Source organism: Petaurus breviceps, unplaced genomic scaffold (assembly GCF_028583685.1).
Source record: "Petaurus breviceps papuanus isolate PSGF00001 unplaced genomic scaffold, PetGlider_PUasm1.0 164, whole genome shotgun sequence".
Classification (NCBI taxonomy): Eukaryota; Metazoa; Chordata; class Mammalia; order Diprotodontia; family Petauridae; genus Petaurus; species Petaurus breviceps.
The window spans coordinates 16,080,770-16,101,788 of NW_027185735.1; the positions used below are offsets into that span (position 1 = coordinate 16,080,770).

General features: G+C 36.5%; 1 protein-coding gene, 1 long non-coding RNA gene and 1 pseudogene across 7 annotated transcripts in view; 2 read left to right on the top strand and 1 right to left on the bottom strand.

Annotated features, from left to right (window-relative positions):
* FUT8 (fucosyltransferase 8) overlaps positions 1–21,019 on the top strand; it is a 491,667-nt gene that overhangs the window by 382,969 nt on the left and 87,679 nt on the right. For all 6 annotated transcript variants that reach the window (XM_069082397.1, XM_069082396.1, XM_069082394.1 and 3 more), the window contains one exon: positions 19,843–20,080. In XM_069082397.1, the coding sequence (XP_068938498.1) occupies positions 19,843–20,080 (238 nt within the window). The remainder of the gene's footprint in view (positions 1–19,842; positions 20,081–21,019) is intronic.
* Positions 11,075–13,505, bottom strand: LOC138156897 (uncharacterized). Its single transcript, XR_011167245.1, has 2 exons — positions 12,452–13,505; positions 11,075–11,190 (listed from the first exon to the last, which is right to left on the bottom strand). It is a non-coding gene; the product is annotated as an uncharacterized lncRNA (long non-coding RNA).
* Positions 11,215–12,418, top strand: LOC138156896 (actin, cytoplasmic 2-like; annotated as a pseudogene).

A 21,019-nucleotide genomic window follows, 5' to 3' on the forward strand; every position in this document is an offset into this window, starting at 1 on the left:
CCCTTCAAGCAAGTTCCTCCCTGCAATGGGCTCTGTGTGACTCAGGATGTATCACAGCTGTGTTTGAAATACCTGTGTACCTTTAGACCTGGGAACACGGCTCCTGTTCCCAGTGAAAAGGGGACATATGTGGTCACAAAGGTCTTTTAATGGATGGGGAAGATCTCCATATTCCACTAACATTATACTTCATTATATTGTGTTCTAGTTTTTGATGAATATTTTTCTAATTAGAATTCTACTTTTTCAAATACCATCACTGGCATACTGGCCCCTGGCCCATTGCCCTACCCGTCAGTTATGTTATATGATATATTTTTTAAGTTTGATTTGATTTTTAGTTCCAAACTTCTCTCCCTCTGAAATCCTCCCACCCCCCCCACCTCCACATTAAGAGAGCATGAAAAATAAAACACATTTCAAATATTGGTATTTATACAAAATAAATTTCTGCATTAATCTTATTCTCCACCCTCCCCCCCCCCAAAATAGGCAAGAGGGGCGGAGCCAAGATGGCAGAGTAAAAGCAGGAACTTGGCTGAGCTCCCACTCCAACCACTTCTAATACCTGTAAAATATGACTTTAAACAAGTTTTTTTAGCTACAGAACCCAGATAGTGACAGATAGAAACAAAGCTCCCGCTGAAGGCAGCCTGGCAGGTAGACAGGAAAGTTCTATCGCACCAGACTGGGAGCCACGCACAGGACTTTCAGAGATGCACTGTCCCAGACCTGTGGTGACAGATGCATAGACTGGCCTGAGCAGACTTCAGGAGAGTGAATCACCAGCAGCTGTCTTGGTTTCCAGACTTCTCAATCCATAAACACCAAAGAAAAGTAAAAGGTCAGTAGGGAACTCTCTTGGAACTGGGTAGAAAAGAATGTGGTCTGGCCCCTGACCCCAGGGCGAGAGATAGCAGAGGTCCAGAGGCTGCAGGTGTTGCCACGTGGCTGCCTCCAGAGCTCCTGGCCTATAGATCTTAGGGGCACCCAGTGATTATTCAGAGGGCAATCATTCTTGCTTTGACGTGCTTGGATCTGGATTGTGGTCTTGGTTGGTGGTCCTGGGATGAGAAACTCCAGGTGTGCCACAGCTTGTCATGGCTGTAGAGAGGGCGCTCTCCTCATAGCTCTTACAACTGTGAAAACCCCAGCAATTTGGGACACAGCTCTCTTCACTCTGGAAGCATAGTTCTGCTGTGGCAAAGAGCTCAAAAGTCAAGTAATTGCCTGGCAAGATGAGCAAGCAGAGGAAGTGCAATCAGATCATAGCATCCTTTTTTTGGGACAAAAAGGATCAAAACACGGAATGAGAGGAAGTCAGCAAAATCAAAACTCTTGCATCAAAAGCTTCCAAGAAAAATATAAACTGGTTATAGGCTGTGGAGGAGTTCAAGAAGTATTTTGAAAATCAAGTAAGAGAATTGGAGGAGAAATTAGGAAGAGAAATGAGAATGATGCAAGAAAATCATGAAAAGAGACTCAACAACATGCTAAAGGAGTCCCCCAAAAAACACTGAATAAAATAACACCTTAAAAAGTAGACTAACTCAAATGGCAAAAGAGGTCCAAAAAGCCAGTTAGGAGAAGAATGCCTTAAAAAGCTGAATTGCCCAGATGGAAAAGGAATTTCAAAAATTCACTGAAGAGAATAATTCCTTTAAAATTAAATTGGAGCAATTAGAAGCTAATGACTTTATGAGAAATCAAGATACTATAAAGCAGATACAAACAAATGAAAAAATAGAAGGCAATGTGAAATATCTCATTGGAAAAACCACTGACCTGGAAAATAGATTCAGTAGAGATAATTTAAAAATTATTGGACTACATGAAAGCCATAATCAAAAAAAAAGAACCTAGAAATCATCCTTGAAGAAATTCTGAAGGAAAATTGCCCTGGTTTTAGAACCAGAGGGCAAAATAGAGATTGAAAGAATCTATAGATCACCTCCTGAAAAAGATCCCAAAAAGAAATCTCCTAGGAATATTATAGCCAAATTCCAAAGTTCCCAGGTCAAAGAAAAAATATTACAAGCTGCCAGGAAGAAACAATTTGAGTAGTGTGGAAACAATCAAGATAACACAAGAACTAGCAGCTTCTACACTAAGGAATCTACAGGCTTGGAATATGATGTTCTGGAGGTCAAAGGAGCTAGGATTAAAACCAAGAATCACCTGTTGCATAACTGAGTATATAATGTGTCAGGGGAAAATATGGTCATTCATGAAATAGAGGATTTTCAAGTATTCCTGTGGAAAAAAAGCAGAACTCAACAGAACATTTGACTTTCAAATACAAGAATCAAGAGAAGCATGAAAAGTTAACAGGAAAAAGAAATAATAAGGAACTTATTAAAGTTGAACTATTTACTTTCCTGTGTCAAAAAACAATAATTGTAACTTGTGAGACTTTTCTCAGTATGAGGATAGTTGAAGGGAATATATGTGTGTGTGTGTATATGTATGCATACATACATATGTATATATAGGAGGGTGTTTGTGTGTATAAATACATATGTGAGTATCTATATATGTGTACATGTATACATGAACAGGGGACACAGGATCAGCTGAATAGGAAGGAATGATATTGAAAAAATAAGAGGTGAGAGGAGAAAGGGAAAGATAGAATAGTGTAAATTATCATACGAAAGAGGCAAGAGAAAATTGTTACAGTGGAGGGGAAGAGCAGAAAGGTGAAAGGGAATGGGTCAACCCCACTCTCATTGAATTTGGCTTAAGGAGGGAATAACATACACACTCCAGTGGGTATCTTACCCTACAGGAAAGTAGGGGGGAAGGGGATAAGAAGGGGGATAATAGAAGGGAGAGAAGATTGGGGGTGAGGGTAGTTAAAACCAAAGACTTTTGAAAAGGAACAAGGTCAAAGCAGAAAATAGAATATGTGGGGGGCAGGATATGATAAAGGGAAATATAGTTAGTTTTTCACAATATAACTACTATGGAAACGTTTTGCGTAACTACACATGTACACCTATGTTGAATTGCTTGTCTTCCCAGTTGGGGTAGGTGAGGAGGGAAGAAGGGAAAAAATCTGGAAATCAGAGTTTTAAAAACAAACTTGTTTTTTACATGCACCTTGGAAATAAGATATACAGGTACTGGGGTATAGAAATCCATCTTGATCTACTAGAAAGTTAGAGGGGGAATGGGGCAGATATAAGAGAGAATTTATTGTGGGAAGGCTCTCTGTCTTGGGGTAGGGTAGGGGAAAGACAGAGAAAATTTGTAACTCAAAATTTTGTGGAAATGAATGTTGAAAACTGAAAATAAATAAACAAATAAATTTTTTTAAAGGCAAGAAAAAGAAGTAGAAGGAAATGTGCTTTAGTCTTCATTCTGAGTGTTCTCTTTCAGGAGGTGAATAGCATCTTTCATCATGAACCCTTCATAATTTTGGCTGGCTATTGTGGTGATCACAGTTATCAAGTCTTTCAAAGTTGATTATCATTTTAATTTTGCTGTTCCTTTGTATATTGTTTTCATTGTTCTGCTCACTTCACTTTGCATCATTTCATGTAAGTCTTCCTGAGTTTGTTCTGAAACCATTCCTTTCGTTGTTTCTCATAGCACAATATTATTTCATTATATTCATGAACCATAACTTCTTCATCTATTTTCCAGTTGATAAATATTCTCTCAATTTCCAGTTCTTTGCCTCCACAAAAACAAAAAAAAGCTGCCATAAATATTTAAATATATAGGTCCTTTTCCTCTTTCTTTGATCTTTTTGGGGTATAGATCTACTAGCAGTATCACTTGGATCAAAAGGCATGCAGAGTTTAATTGCTTAAAAATGCCTATTTCTTTTGTAATTCTAGCCTCTTTCAAGAAGCTGGTAGCATGCTTAAACATCAGTTCTTTGGAATCATGATTAGTCATTGCATTGATCAGATTCCTTAAGAGTTTCAAAGCTGGTTTTCTTTACAGTGTTGTAGATTATTCTGGTTTTACACACTTCATTTTCTATTAGTTATCTAAATCTTCCCAACTTCTAAATTCAGCATCCCTTTCATAATTTAATAGTTTGTAATAATAATTTATAATTTCAGAGGGTCCCAATCTTTTTTTTGTCATGGACCCCTTTGGCAGACTGGTAAAGCTCATAGATAAATTTTCTCAATATAGTTTTAAAATAAAACACAAAATAGTACAAAAAAAGTCAATTATATTGAAATACAGTTACCAAAGTAATAATAATAAATTTATGAGCCCTCTAAAATCTATCCACAAACTCCTTAGTGAGTTTATGGTCCCTAGGTTAAGAGCCCTGCATTATATTTACATATGATAATCTCAGTCATTTACCAATTGAAGTGTGCCCCTCTTTGTTTTTAGCTCTATACTATAATAAAAACTGTTACTATTTTTGTATGTATGTCCTTTCCCTCTTTATTTTAGTACCTAATGGTATTACTGTGTCAGGGTATATACAGAGTTTACTGACTGCCTTCTAGAATGGCTAGACCAGCTTAAATTTCTGCAGAGATGAGGCCGTAGTGTATCTATTCTCCCATATAACCTCTAACAATTTTCATTTTCAATTTCTGTTATCTTTACCAATCTAATTGGGATAGAACTCTACTCAAAGTTGTTTTTTTTTTTAACTCGGATTTCTCTTATTAACAATTTGGATCATTTCTTCATATGGCTGAACATCTAGTTCTTCATTGTCTTGTCTGCTCCATTAACATACTTTCCTAAATTTTAACCAATACCAAATGCTTTTCATTGCTATTGTTTCATAACATAGTGTAAAGCCAAGCACTAGCAGCTTTCCAGAGGATTGCTGCTGTGAACAGCTTTCAAGGTTCTGATTGTACAGTATAGTGAACTCTCTATTCAGTAACAAATCAGAGCAAAACATTTACAGAAAATCAAAATATACCATTCACCATGTCACAGCTTATCACTAAAATGACCACATAGTTTTCACCAAATGGTCACATAGTTCTAAACAAAGTACATTAATTTAGTAAGTCAGTCATTTAGTACCTCCTTAATTCAATCACAAAGTACAAAGGTCAAAGTCTTCCATCTACAGGGTGCAATCAAGTTACAGTATCATCAGTCACTTATCAGTACCCTTTTAAGGGGTAGTGGAAAGTACAAAGGCCATCCTAGGTCACAAGTAAGTTATAATTTCATCAGTCAGCATTAAACACCCAAGGAGAGGTCTTTTCATCTTGACTTGAGGCAGTCTCCCAGCTTCCATGGTTCCTCTTTCATAGTCCCAGCTCCTGCCCAAATCTAACCAACTACCACCTGAGTTCAAAGGCAGGCAGCTCCCACCCAGTTCCTTGTCCAGCTCTCCTTGAAGTTTCTGCTCCCCATTGAAGTTCACAGTGTCCAGTCCACCTCAAGTCCTTCAAAGTTTCTGTTTCTGGGAAGAGAAAACTTAACAGAGCCACAACAATATCTACACACATCAGGCTTAGCAGAGTTACAACAGTATTCACACACATGGTCAGCACTATCATCTCAATTTACTTTCTGCTTGTGATATCAACATAGACCCAAAACAGACAAAGTACTAAAGCCACAGTCACGCTTCCTCTGGCAGCTCCGGCTGGCCCGTGGAAGTCTTTGGCAACTCCAGCTGGTTCTTGGAAGCTCTCTGTAGTTTGGCTGGCTCTCAGAAGAAGCTCCATCACCACAAGTTCTATTCTCAAAATCAAAATCACTTTCTCCAGTTCTGTTCTCAAAATCAAAATCACTTTCTCTAGCTTGAAATTCTGTCTCATTTCTCAATTCTCATTTCTCTTCTCAGTTCACTCTTCAGTCCAGCACTAGCAGCCCAGTCTCCAGATGTTGGCTGAGAGAAATTCTCTCTTTCTCTGCATTAGCTGCTCTGCCTCCACGATGCTTGCCCCAAGAAGTTCTGACTCTCCCAGCTGGGGATTTTCCTTATATATGGTATTAGTTCCTCCCTGTTCAGCTCCTTCCTGTTACATCAGCAACAGGGGTTCATACCTTCTGTTTCTTTACAGAGGCTTAATTTGAAACTAAGTGCTAAGTACTTGTTAGGTTGGCAATACAGAGGGAACTTCAAATTTCAGTACTCTTACACATAGTTTGAGGTAATGAAATATTATCATTTCCATTCCTACTTTTTGTACTATATCCCTTCAAATTAATTTTCTCTGACTCAGTAACTGTTACCTTGGTGATTTTTCTATATCTATATAAAATCTATAAATTAATTTTAGTAATATTTTAATTTTATTTCATATGGCCCAATCATTAGCACTGTATATTCTTCTAATTCCTTAAATTGTTCTTCCATTTCTTCAAGATGCATTTTGTAATTGTATCTTCATAAGTATGCTTTGGAAGATTGAATCCCAGATATTTTATTCATTTTGTTATTTTGAGTAGGATTTCTCTTTCTGTGTTTGCTGCCTGGATTTTATTGTTTCTATGTAATATTTCTGTTGATTGGGGAGGGGGGTATTTTATAATCTGCTAATTTTCCTAAGCTGTTAATTTAAAATTAGTTTTTTAGCTAATTAAGATTTTCTAATTAAATCACATGTTGACGGAAAATAGGGATAGTTTTATCTCCTTTACGTATTTTTTTGCCTTTATTTCTCTTCTGTTACTGCTATTGATACCATTTTTAAAACCTATCAGATAACAACAGAGAAATGTCATATCCTTGTTTCAGTTCTTTAATTAATGGGAAAGCTTCTGTTGTTTCTCCATTGCATATTGCATTGCATAGCTATTAGGTTGTTAGATATTTTTATCATTTAAAAAAAAGATTTCTTTATGTCTATATTGGATTTGTAGAATAAATGAGTGTTGTACTATATCAAAGACTTTTTTGCATCTATTAATATAAACATTTTTGGATACTTATATTGTAATATGATTAGTTATGATAGGGACTATACCTGAGATTTCATGGGTATAGGCAACTCTCAGGTTAAGCAACTTAACCTGGCCCCCTCTGCAAATTATAGTCTTAGAAAAGAGTTACCTATAGCAGTGTGACAGGCTGGTTGTAAAGAAGGATTATTATACCCAATCGAATGAACAGTGGGAAAGAGGAAACAAAACAAAAAAAGAAAAAGAGAGCAAATAGTTTGCTTCAATCTGCGTTCAGATTCTGTAGTTCTTTCTCTGGATGTGGATATCTCTTTCCATCTTGAGTCTTTTGGAGTTGTCTTATAACCCTACATTGCTGAGAGAAGCCCAGTCTATCAAAGTTTGTTGTCACACATAATGTTGTGTCTGTAACTGTGTGATAAATTTCTCCTGGTTCTGCTCTTCTCACTCAACATCAGTTTATATAAGTCTCTCCAGCTTATTATGAAGTCTGTCTGCCTGCCCCTCATTTCTTATAGCACAATAGTATTCCATTACATTCATATACCACAACTTGTTTAGCCATTCCCCAATTGATGGGCATCCCCTTAAAGTCTTTTCAAGATTCAAAAAAGTAGTGGAAATGTTACAGCCACTTTTGGATAGCTTATTCAGTAGTCATCAAATGAATAATCAGTTGCTCTTTCAACCTCTGGGACTTATTGGAATACCATTTTTTTTTCTCTATTGCCAATTAATTGAGTTTAGAAGTTGTTTTTTGATAAATGTTAATAGGTTTTTTTGGTTTTTTTTTTCAGGGATAAAAGCTGTGAATGCTTAATATAAAGTACATAAGCGTGTATGTGACCTATATTTGGATCATTGGTGTTCTTATATTAGTGACAAGTGAGTGATACCTCTTGTTAGATAATATGGGATCATACTTAAATCAGAGAGGAAGCTAGTTAAGTACTTTGCTAGTAAATCACAAAGTACTCTGAATCACTAGATCAAATAATTTTTATGGAACTTGTCTTGACCCACTGTTGTCCCATTTTACAGAAAAGAAAGTTTTAGTCACTACCTTTAATACGATTTTTCTGCTATTTATTATTTGCACTCAAAAGATTTTTTCATCTCACATTTAATACAGCTTGCATTCATTGTATTAGATTTATTTTGACCATATAGACAACCACAAATCTTCCACTTCTTATTTTGGGTTTTCTCTTTTGTCTCTCATTTCTTTGCTTCTCAAGCTGTTGTCATACAGTTTTTGTTTGTTTAATTTTTTATTTTGTTCTTTGTACTACTTTGATTCTTAATTCACCTTAACCTTTTGACCTTTCCTTTCAATTGCTGATTATGGATATCAAGAATTTCTGATATACTGTAATTGCCTGTATTCTTTTACCTATATTTAATTTTTGTAGGATTTAATTGAGCTGTTTAGTGTTCAATTTTCTACTACAACTTGGCTAAATGTTATAATCTACTAGTGTTTTTCTCTGGATTTTCAGTAATTTTCTCAAGCTGCTTCTACCATATTGGTATATGAAGTTTATCTTTAGGAGTATGCCTAAATAATTCTACCTTTTCTTCTGTGTTTCTTAACCATGGCATTTGTTGCAGGATATACCATTGTGTCCAGGTCATAAAATGTTTTTATACTGTGTAAAATATTATGGGAGGATGTTTTTGTTTATAATGCTAATAGCAGAAATAAATTTTTTTAAATACTTGCTTTTAATTCAGATCAAATAAGATGATATTTTTAAAGTGCTAATGCACAGTACCTGGAACATAGTAAGGACTATATAAATGTTAGTTATTATTGTTATTGTTGTTTTAATAGAGTTCTTCTAGTCAGATTCATGCTGTAAAACTGAAAAAGGGCTTTTGAAAGTTTGATTCTAAATAGGGTCATCTCATTTTCAAAATCATTTAATTGATATGTGCTTTGGTAAGTGCTGGGGTTATAAAGAAAAGTCATTTTAGATACTGTTATTATTTTTGCTTTCTCTTATAATGGCATTATTATTATATTTTATTATTTATATCAATCCTATCATTTATTGGTTTTAGGAACTTATTACTGAATTAAATCCTACTGTCATTGTAGTAGGTCCTTGACTTTCATCTTAAGTTCTTAGAGAATTGTTTATGGCACAGAAAGGCCATAGTTACCTAAGGTAACAGCCAGTATGTGTTGGAGGAGGAACTTGAACTTAGGTCTTTCTGTCTTTGAGATTGATTCTCTGTCCATTTACTCCACCCTGTCTCTCAGTCAGAATATTATTAATTTATTCTTGAGAAGAGTTGTTAGGAATTGGGTTTTTAAAAGTTTGAGGTATATTAAAAACCTTCCTAATGTGTTACTTGTCTTCAATGACCATGTTTCTACTTTTCAAAATTAAATTTTCAATTAACAAAATTTATTTTTTTCTCCCTTCAAGCTTCTCATCCTATTTGGAAAAAAAGTGAAAGAGAAAATGAAAACCCTTGTAGCAAATTTACATTGTCAAGTCAAACTACATTCTTCCATAAGCCATGTCCAAAAATATATATCTTATTCTATATCTAATATCCATCACCTCACTGTCAGGAGGTAGGTGGCATACTTCATTGATTTTCTGATATTGCATTGATCAGAGCTTTTAAGTCGTTCAATGCTGTAATAATTATTGTACTATATGAATTGTTCTCCTGGCTCCAGAATCAGTTCATATAAATCTTCCCGTTTTTCTGAAGCTATTCCTTTTTGTCATTTTTTACAGCACTATAGTATTCCATTATATTTCCACAATGTGGTTTTTTTCAGCCATTCCCCAGGGGCACCTGAATATAATTTTTAAAAGATTAGATGTTTTTTTTTCTGTGTAATTGATACTATTAATTAAAATAATTTACGGTGTTCCTCCTTAGCTTCCTAACCTTCTCCTTCATTTTGGCATGGAAGTAACCCAGGTTTGGGAAAAAAAAATTTTTCCTGGCTCCAAAGTTTATGCCACAAATTGTGGTCTTAGCAAGTTGCATGTGCTTTCAGTGGACTAGCCTTGGTAATTACAGAGAACCTCATCACCAAAAGGCTGGCCATTACATGATTAATTATTTGACCATGGCAAAGAAATGAGAAAGAAAGAAGGAAGGAACAGAGTAAGGAATAGAGGGAGAAAAGAAGAAGGGAATAGGAGAAAGGAAGGAAAATAAAAGATCCATTTTGTGTTCTATGTGGCCCTCGTCTGTCTTCAGTGACAGTTACAGAATGTAGGAAATGGAGGCAAAGAGTTCTAAGAATCATACAATTCTTAGGCTGTTTATAAACAGTAATCTACCCATGAGATTCTTTTCCAGTCATACCAGTAAGTTAGCTTTGTTGGAGGATCTGAATCACAACAATATTGACATTCTTTCTTTAAATAATACTATAGGACAAAAGGAATTTACAACTAAATCGAAAGATGGCATAGCTGCAGTGATTATTAACTGGATTTTGGGGGGGGGGGTGTGGGGAAGAAGATGGTGTCTATGAACTTTTCCTTGTAATTATTTTGACATAATTTGTTTTCTTGGTAATTCGGTGTATTTTATTCATTTAAAAAACATCTTTCTTGGGCGGCTAGGTGGCACAGTGAATAGAACACTGGTCCTGGAGTCAGGAGGACCTGAGTTCAAGTCCAGCCTCAAACACTTAACACTTAACACACATACACACACAAACAACTAGCTGTGTGACCTTGGGCAAGTCACTTAACCCCAGTTGCCCTACCTTCCCCCTCCAAAAAAGCAAAAAACAAAACAAACAAAAACAAGTAAAAACAAGTAAAAACATCTTTCTGAGAAGGGATCCATATGTTTCACTGAGCTTCCCAAGGGGTCCATGACACAAAAATGGTTAAAAATCCCTGGCCTGGAGGCTCTTTTTAAGAGAGACTAATAATAAACCAGCTAGATAGAGTTTGTTTTCTCATGTGACCAAAGGAAGCAAAAAAAAAATCCCTTGGTGCAATGGAGAGATAAATAGAGAGGGTAACAGTGCCACATTATGTTATCAGAGAACTTCCCAGGAAAAGTATATAAAGGGTATCATTTGAGATGATAAACAATGGGGAGAAGAGGAAGGTCAGTTACATAGTGAGATTAGAACATAACCAAGAGAGCTGTGAGCTCTTCCACCCAGCGTGCACTTGCCTCCCCCCTGCCTCCAGGTGCAGCACCACCTCCTCTCTTAAGGGTTTAAACTTGCCACTTCAAACTTCGCCATGGATGATGATATTGCTGCTCTCGTTGTTGACAATGGCTCTGGAATGTGCAAAGCTGGCTTTGCAGGAGATGATGCCCCTCGGGCTGTCTTCCCTTCCATTGTTGGGTGCCTCAGACATCAGGGTATGATGTTGGGTATGGGCCAGAAAGACAGCTATGTGAGGGATGAGGCCCAGAGCAAGAGAGGTATTCTGACCCTGAAGTACCCCATTGAACATGGTATTGTCACCAACTGGGATGACACGGAGAAGATCTGGCATCATACTTTCTACAACAAGCTCTGTGTGGCCCCTGAAGAGCACCCTGTGCTGCTCACAGAAGCCCCCCTGAACAAGCCCCCCTGAACAAGCCAACAGAAAAAAGATGACTCAGATTATGTTTGAGACCTTCAATACCCTAGCCATGTATGTTGCTATCCAGGCTGTACTGTCCCTGTATGCCTCTGGTCGTACCACTGGTATTGTGATGGACTCCAGTGATGGTGTGACCCACACTGTGCCCATCTATGAAGGTTATGCCCTTCCCCACGCCATCTTCCATCTGGATCTGGCTGGCCGTGATCTGACAGACTGCCTCATGAAGATCCTGACCAAGAGAGGATACAGTTTCACCACCACAGCTGAGAGGGAAATCGTGCATGACATCAAGGAGAAGCTGTGTTATGTTGCCCTAGACTTTGAGCAGGAGATGGCCACTGCTGCATCCAGCTCCTCTCTAGAAAACAGCTATGAGCTCCCTGATCGTCAGGTTATCATTGGCAACAAGAGGTTCCAGTGCCCAGAAGCTCTCTTCCAACCATTTTTCTTAGGTATGGAATCCTGTGGAATCCACGAAACTACCTTCAACTCAATCATGAAGTGTGATGTTGACATCCGTAAGGATTTGTATGCCAACACCATGTTGTCAGGTGGTACCACCATGTACCCAGGCATTGCTGACAGGATACAGAAGGAGATTACAGCCCTAGCTCCCAGCACAATGAAAATCAAGATCATTGCCCCGCCTGAGTGCAAATACTCTGTCTGGATTGGAGGCTCCATCCTGGCATCTCTCTCCACCTTCCAGCAGATGTGGATCAGCAAGCAGGAGTATGATGAATCTGGGCCCTCCATTGTCCACCGCATGGTGGACATGTTTGTGTTGTTTTTAAATTTTTTTTGTCAAAGGGTGCGACATGATGACATGATAATTGCCCCAAAAAAGAGATGAGATTGGCATGGCTTTATTTGTTTTTGTGTTGGGTTTTTTTTTGGCGCTTGACTCAGGATTTAAAAACTGGAACGGTGAAGGTGATGAGCAGTCTAGGTATGTTGGAGGCAAACATCCGCAAAGTTCTCCAGGGCATCTTTAGGACTCTGTACATTTGTTGTTTTTTTTTTTTTTTATAGTCATTCCAAATACCGTCTAATGCATTGTGACAGTTCTAGGCCTCTGTGAAGGCTGTCAAGGAGCCATGTAACAGATCCCAAGGGGAAGGGGGAGGGGGGAGGTACTAGTATGGCTTTAAGTGTAAATTATGTAATCCTTAAAAAAAACTTTTTATATCTTCTGCCTTAATACTTGTTCCTTTCTTTTTTTAAAAAAAGCTTCCAAAATTCCCTCCCTGCCCCCAACATAGATGTGAATGAGGACTTTTCTAGTCTCCCTGCGATTTTTGAGATTGGTGCCAGTACTTGGGAGAGGGGAGGAGCTTTACCTGTACACTGACTTAAGAACAGTTCAAATAAAAATGCACACATTAAAGAAAAAAAAAGAACATAACCAAGAGACAACAACCTCTATGTTCCATTGGTACTTTTAGAATATATCATAAACTCTAGAGGAAGGCCCTAATGTGTTGGTTGTATCTCTTGTGAAGAATTTATGAGAAGACAGAGGCAGGAGTAATGAGAGGGCATGGATAAGTTGCATTCTGTACCATCAGAAGAAGTACCCATATTGATGAAATCCTCCTGAAACTGTCATGCTCTGTAAAGGCTTTGGGCTTACTGACCTTATGAAAAGATTTGAAAAGAGTGACTCTGTCCAGCATGGCAGTGGCTGAATTTGATTTGGGCTTTATTGGTTGCTGACATTTTAAACCAAAAATAATTGTAAATATTGTTGAAAATTACCAGGCACTTGTGGCATTTTGCTGTGGAGTAAAGAAGTGAGCAATATGGAGTATGTTTCGGTAGTTTTTATTAAACAACTAAAATAATTACAATTGCCAGATATTAAGATGTTATTTTTTGTGTTCATCGTTTTTCATCTCACTTTATTATCTATGACAAATACGGTGATTCAAATCTCATGCCCCATGCCCTCTTTTTATCTATGGTAGGTACTTCTAGTTGAGGGAAAGGAATATTTTTCTTCTCTGTAGAGTGTTGACATGAGTTATGTTTAAAAAAATAGCTTTGGCATTCCATACCAGTGTGCTCTGTATTTCCATTATGAGGGAAGGGATTCTTCTATTTGCTGTGTGTAAAGTGGTGACAGAGGACCTTTCTGAAGTCAAGTAGTAATTATAAGTAGTTTAGATGATGTGCTATCTTTAACCTTACACATTTGTCCTGAGTCTTTGACTTGTGGAAACAGGCCCATGGGCTACAAATCTGAGGTGAAGCATGTATGTGCTCATGGAGAGAAGCTTTCTGTGCATTTATGTGGAATTTTTTTTTCCTCATTAAAATATAAATGAAAGAAATGGGGTGATTGTGTCTTATTCTTTATGTCCTGGATTGCATAAAACAGGATTTCATTTTTAGATTTGTCAACCTTTTGAAAAATAACTATTTCAATATAGCTTTATAATCCTGTTTATTTTATTTTCTGCATTTAAAAATATTATTATGAAAGGGATCTCATAGGCTTCACCATATTTGTCCATGACACGCAAAAAAAGATTAACTATTCCTGGTTTTAAAACATTCCTAAGCTTCCTCAGTGTTCAGGGAAAAAGATCTGAGAGAAGGCATTTTCCATAGATGGTTTGCAGTGTCCTGATTGTAAATATCTGACAAAAGTGCTGATTTATGGATCTCGAATATAAGCAGTCAGTCCCTCTTTTTTTTAACCTGTTTACTGTAGTTTTGTGGGTGTATATTGCTAATTGTCTAATGTCTTATTCATATTAAAGTTTTTTTAAAAAACATTCTAAGAGGTAAGGATTTTTAAAATACAGTTGAAATTATCAGTTAAGATGGCAGGTAGCTTTACTTGCAGCTTTAAGTTTTCCTTTTCAAAATTGTAAAATACTGCTTTGGCTTTTAATGACTTGGTTGTATGTGCAATTGTTTTAAAGTGCCAGGCTGTCAAGATAACAAAGTCAGCACATTGTACAGCTTGATATGTTATTGTCTCCTCATTAGGTTTCCACAATTGAGTCTTAAAGAAAAGCCCAGAGAAATAGATTTCTTAAAGCATTTGGGTATTGCATATTAGGTCCTGTGCTGTTGTACCACTTTTTCTGCTGGCCAAAATTTTTTTCTGCCTTAGAGGGTGGAAAGGACATTGAGATAGCATCTTAACTTTACTATGAAAATATTGTTTCACAGATTGACTATAATTTCCTTTCTTTTAAAAATGAGAATGCAATATTTAAGTTTCTCTTCTGTGACTATGAACTTTACCCAGAACCTAAAGTTTAATTATTCCTTTACAATATCTGATTCTCTTATTTGATTCATTACCTTTTTTGCTGCATTCTTTTATATAATTTAGGAGATAATAAAAACGTTTCTGGTAAAGCGAAATACCTTAGTTATATTTTTAAAAATCTGTTCTTTGTTACCAGCACAAAATTGAATTTTGTAATTTTTAAAAGTATTTAGTTTTTAATTAGAGAAAACCTAGACTAGAGTTGAATCAAATAATTTTTTAAACATCTGTGGTTTTTTTCCCCTCAAAAAAAAATCCACTCCCTCTGTTGGAAACAAGAAGTATGTATAACCAAACCCTTCATACAACCTGTGGAGATTTGTTGGAGTGGGGCCAACTAGCTCCAATACACAGAGTTAGTGTAAGGCTACTTTGTAAATCCTAATAATTCAATAACTACCCCTTCCTCTTTATTAATTCTTCTGACATGAAAGAGACTATAGGGCAGTAGAAAGAGGAATCCACATGTGCAGGTCGCAGGCTCTGCTGCTGTGACCTGCTGTGACTTCCTAACCTTTCTTAGTCACTGCTTATAGTGTTGTCTGATTGAACTTGAAAATCTCTAAGGTCCTCTCAGTTCTAACAATCTTTGATTTTAAAATCTGATAAGAATAATTATAAAATTCTACATATCAGTTCAAAACATCAACTGTACCAAATGTAGAACAGGAAAGGCAAAAGTAGACAATGGTTTTTTTTTAAAGAACTTGGAGGTTTATTGAACCACATGCCCAATATAAGTCAAAGAGTGATTTTGTAGTTTAAAATGCAGATGTGAATTTTGATAGGTATTAAAAGAAATATAATATTGAGAATATGGATCAGTTAAAGGTTCACTGTATTTTATTCTCATCAGACCACTATATTTTGGTAATGAAATTGATAAACTGGAGTATGCCCACAGAAGGACATCTAAGATGTCATGAGAAGATTCACTGAAGGAAGTAGAAACATTTAGGATAAGAGAAGACTTAGAAGGGACATGGGCAACATCTTGATATCTTTAAAAAGTTGTCATCTAGAAAAGACTTTGCTCTTGTTTTACTTGGCCCCAGAGAACAGAACTAGAAATTAGCAAAAATATTCTGTTAGAGCTGTCTAAAAGTGGATTGAGCCAACTCCTCAAATGGATTCTGCAAGTTGGAACTACTGATAAGGAGTTATTACAGAGGGGATTTGGGCACCATATATACATTAGACTAAAAGACTTTTTTTAAAAAACTAAAATATGTCTTTCAGCTCAGAGAATCTGTGAGTCTTTACCTATGATTCTTTAATTGTTGAACCTTGTTCTATAGGCTCATTAGCCTTAGTTTCTTCATCTACAAAACAGAAGCAATCATAACTGCCTTACCTGTCTCCTAACAGGGTTGTTTTAAGGATCAGTAGAATATGGGGTTCTTGAAGACAGGGATTGTTTTATATCCCTAATATTTAGAACAAAGCCTTGTGCGTAGAAGGCACTTAGTAAATGCTTTTTGGTAAGTTGAAATAAGATAATAAGGAAAATGTAAATATTATTATTGATACCAGTAGTATTACATGTATCTCACTTTTATGGTACAGCTTACTATACTGATGCCTTTTGAGAAGGATAGCAAGCATGATTCAGACTTAGTGAATTTTGTGAAAATTCACCTATTTTCAACCAATATGTATTAAGTCCATTGTGTTAGATTTTGGGAATAGGCTGCCACCTCAGTCAGGTTAAGGTAATATTGGCATTGTCTTTCCTGTGTCACATTAAAGCTATTCCCTCACATGCTAGGGAACAGCTCCCCTGTCATAACAACAGCACATTATCTTTTCTGGATATGATATATGAGGGTCACATCATGTCTCCTCAAATAAAGTTACCATATTCAGTAAAAGCCACACATAATAACGGTATCCCATAGATCGGGTGTTAGTCCTGTCTGCCAACACCAGCATTATAAAAGAGTCCTGTTGTATCTACTGCCTATTTCAGATATATCCTGACATATCTCTACGTAGTATGCTCATGAAGTAAACAGGGGAAGATAATTTTATTTCCACTCTCTATATTAATACACTAAGTCACAATTAAGTTCTGTATGCATTCCTTCCAACAGAACAAACTTAAATCTTGTTTATCGTGGTTCTTCCCTCATGAAACAGTGCTTCCCATTTAGATCAGAAGCATGGAGCTGTTTGGTTTTTCCAGATATTCTTAATAACCTTGTCTTATCTTAGTGTGTGCGCACACACACACACACACACACACACACACACACACACACACTCCTTTTCTGACCAAGGTCTTATGTTTTCTCTAGAATTTTAAAATACTACTGTGACAATAAATCGGGTTGCACTTTTCAGTTCTTTTATTTGTGGTTATCAATCCAAGCAGCCCCTTATTTCCTTTTCCCTTATCACAAGCTCTCTGCCTTGAAGGCTTCTGTTTGTTTACTTTATACTTTTAGCAAAACATAATGGAATTTTCTCTCCTTCTTCAGTGTTAACTATGATGCAAGAAAACAAAATCACATATTTAATGGCAGTCTTTCAAGTGCCTTGACATACGTTTAGATTGTATTAAATCTCATTGTATCTAACAGCCCCATTTCCTTCTTTCCCTTAGCCCCAAGTGATAAAAGTACTAATTAATCTAATTTAGCTGTTATTATAAGGTATGCCATACGCATTTTTCCCAAATGGAGTAATGACAAGTTTTTATGAGGAAAATAGAAAAATTAGGTAAAAGATGTAAAGCTGCTGAAGCTTTCTGGTCAAACAGCTTTATTCAGTTTAATAATGGAAGTCACACCATTTCTTTGTTCTTTTTCTTATTTTTCCATTATATAGGTGTAGCAGCAAGCACCCCAGCGTCCCCAGGGTCGCTGCCGCCACAGGTTCTTGGATCTGCTTTGATAAAGGAAAGCAACTCAAAATGGGTTAACAAGCTTACTTTAATCAGTCAAATATGTATCGTTTACCTAGTTCAGGGGAAAAAGGTCAGCACCCCGAACTTCAGAATACACAGACAGAATTATCAAGACAGAGAAATAGATCAAGTAGACAGTTTTCAAACTGTCCAACCATTACATCCATACCCAATCAACATCTGGGTTTCAACATCTGGGTTTTTCAAAGCCGAGGGGGTGCTCTGGACAACGGCTTCCCAGAGTTTCATCTGATCAAATCACAGAACACTTCTCAAAGTGAGCCCCAAAACAAAGCTACATATCAGGGCTTATATAGCCTTCTCCTGGCTCAGAGAATGTAACAACTTTATTGACTCACTGGCCAATCAAGAAATATCTACTGAAAAACAAGCCTCCCACCCCAGGCTCTAGGTGCACTTTAGCCTAGGGGTAGGGAAGATCTTTAAATTTACATTCCCATTACAATAGGACATTCCCTTTTTAATACATATAAAAATTTAACTCACAGAGCAGTACTATATTTCTTTCAAATAACAATATCTGATGAATATTAGTGTTCTATATTCTCTTGATAAACTTCTAAATAGCTAATAAAACTTTCAATTAGCTTGAAAATTCTATTTATTCCCAGTATCATTGTTTGATGGGGAGCATAGAATTAATGGTGTATTGCTCATCATTGCCATCTCTCCACTCTCACATATCATCGACCCTTCCTCCCTTTCTTTTTCTCCCAAATCTGATGCATCTGTAACAGCTGGGAAGAGATTGAATGCTGTTTGCCTCAGTGAGAAGCCTCTGATGAGTTCTGATGAACTTTTCAGAGGCTTAGGCAAATGGAATCAGCAACTCTGGTACTTGATCTAGAAATAAATTTGACCAAATCCAGATGAAACTTATCAGTGGAGTCCTTTGGGACTCAAGATCCCTGGCTTCTAAAAGGTTATTGATGATATGTTCTGGGCTTGTTCTCAGAAACAACCTGCTAGCAGGATCACATTTAAATTTGTGAGGTACCTCCAGCTATTTATATTGCATTTTTACGTTGGCTTTTTTCTCTAAATTATGTTTCAGTTTTACCATTGTCACCTAGGCTCTGTGTCTTTGGCCTCTACTTGACAGCATTCTTTGGAAAGTAGGTGCACACTTGAAAACTGGGTGACTAGTTTACCTTAGTCCCACAAAGACTAAGAAGTAATTATTTTGCCAATTGATTTATTGAAGACAAATTTTTGGCATTTCCAGTAGTATCTACTTTCATTTTCATCTGAAGCAAAATAGCTTGGAGAAAACTCATGCTAAAGATCTCAGGTGAGAACCAGGTTGTACTTAAGTAATAACCTGAGGATATTTAGCAAAAGTAGAAACATTGAGGAAACATTAAAACTACTCTGAAAAAGAAAATTCCCATGTTAGCTGCACTGTACCCATTGTTAAATCATCTTCAGTATTTTAACCATATTTAGCCTCTTTTTAATATCAGCATATGCATTTAGGAAAATAATTCCCCAAATGAAAAAAAAAGGCATAACATTCTTACGAGAGCTAAGGCAAAACTTACTTTATATACTGAAAGTTGTCAGCAAAAAATCATGTGACAGTAGATAGAACAACTCTAACATAACCAAGGGTTTCTGCCCAGCATGTCAGCTTCAACCTAGTGACTTCGTGTTGCCATGTTTTAAATGTTGATTTCACTTTTGACATTTAGAGTTCTGGTCTCACATTTGCAGTGTGTAGAATTCTGGTTTCATATAAGTTGTAGTTTTCCTTTAGGAAAATTTGAGCCTTTTCACTGAGGGAAAGCACAGAGCACTGAGATGCTGCAAAAGTAAATCAAGTAATCCCTTTTCCAAGATTTTCTTCATGATATACACAATTTTGAGTTCAAAGATGATCACATTTGTATGTTCTGACAGATGGCAAAGCAAAAAAGAGTAATTTAAAATGCCAATTGTTTTATTTTACATTTGTTCAGTGAAGTATGTGAAATAACTGTCCTTTTTCACCACTATCTTAGCAAAAATGCACATAAATTTTCACAGAGTGAAAGCCTGCTCCTTTGTTTAATGGGCATTGTACTGGAATAGTTTTAGCTTACTTGTGATTTAAGACCCTTGTCATTTTTTCACTTAGAGAAACAACTCTCTCTATATAGTTTGTCTCCAGCTTTACTTCTTTCTTCCACTCCCAGAACCCCAAGGATTGCAGAAAAGCCAAGAAGCTGGTGTGTAATATCAACAAAGGCTGTGGCTATGGCTGTCAACTCCACCATGTTGTCTACTGCTTCATGATTGCATATGGCACTCAGAGAACTCTCATTTTGGAATCCCATAACTGGCGCTATGCTACTGGTGGATGGGAGACTGTATTTAGACCTGTAAGTGAGACATGTACAGATAGAACAGGTACTACTACTGGACACTGGACAGGTAAGAATTCAAGAGGTATTTATTTTCTTAGGTTGGTAATTTGTACAGCACTAAGGATGTTAGGATTGAATCATTACATGACTAAGTATTCCAACTTTTGTTTAGAGCTTTTAAAAATATTATAGTTCTCTTTCTTTTGTGCTCCAACATGACAAGCATTTCTCATGCAAACTTAACTTGAAAAGTATTGAATTTTAGTAGTTTGATACCCACATTTTTATGTGGAAATAAAAGAATTCACTGATAACCTTCCTAGAAGTAATAGATTATTTCAATACCAGTGAAGCTGTGCAGTGGATAGAATATTGAACTTGGAGTCAGGAAGACTTGAGTTCAAATGCAACTGCAGATTCTTACTAGCTGTGTGACCCTAATCAAGTCACTTAACTTTTTGCTGCTCCAGTTTCCTCTTCTATAGAATGAGAGTAATTATTGCACCTGTCTCCCAGTGCTGTTGTAAAGATAAACTGAGATATTTGTAAAGCATTTTCCAAACCTTAAAGCACTATATAAATACTAGTTATTATTATTCACTTTATCTGTAAAACTTAATTTAATAGAATTTTTTAATCTTGATGTTTAAGAGCAATGGCATTATCAAAAGAAAACCACCAAATAAGATGCACAAAGCTAATCTGATACCCTTTTCTTCCAAGAGAAAGCATTGCATTTGGAATTAGGAAAAATCCCATTGACTGGTATATTATTGATATTGACCACATCACTAAAATGAGATCCCTTTAAAAAAACAAGAAAAACTCTACATAAGCTGAAGAATAGTATCAAGTATGGGGATGGGGGTGTGTGTGTGCGTGCGTGCATGTGTGTGTGTGTGTGTGTGTGTGTGTGTGTGTGTGTGTGTGTGTGTAGACCTCACTTAGGTTTTATGCAAGTCAGATTTGGGGAATATATGAAGCTATATTCAAACCAGTATAATTA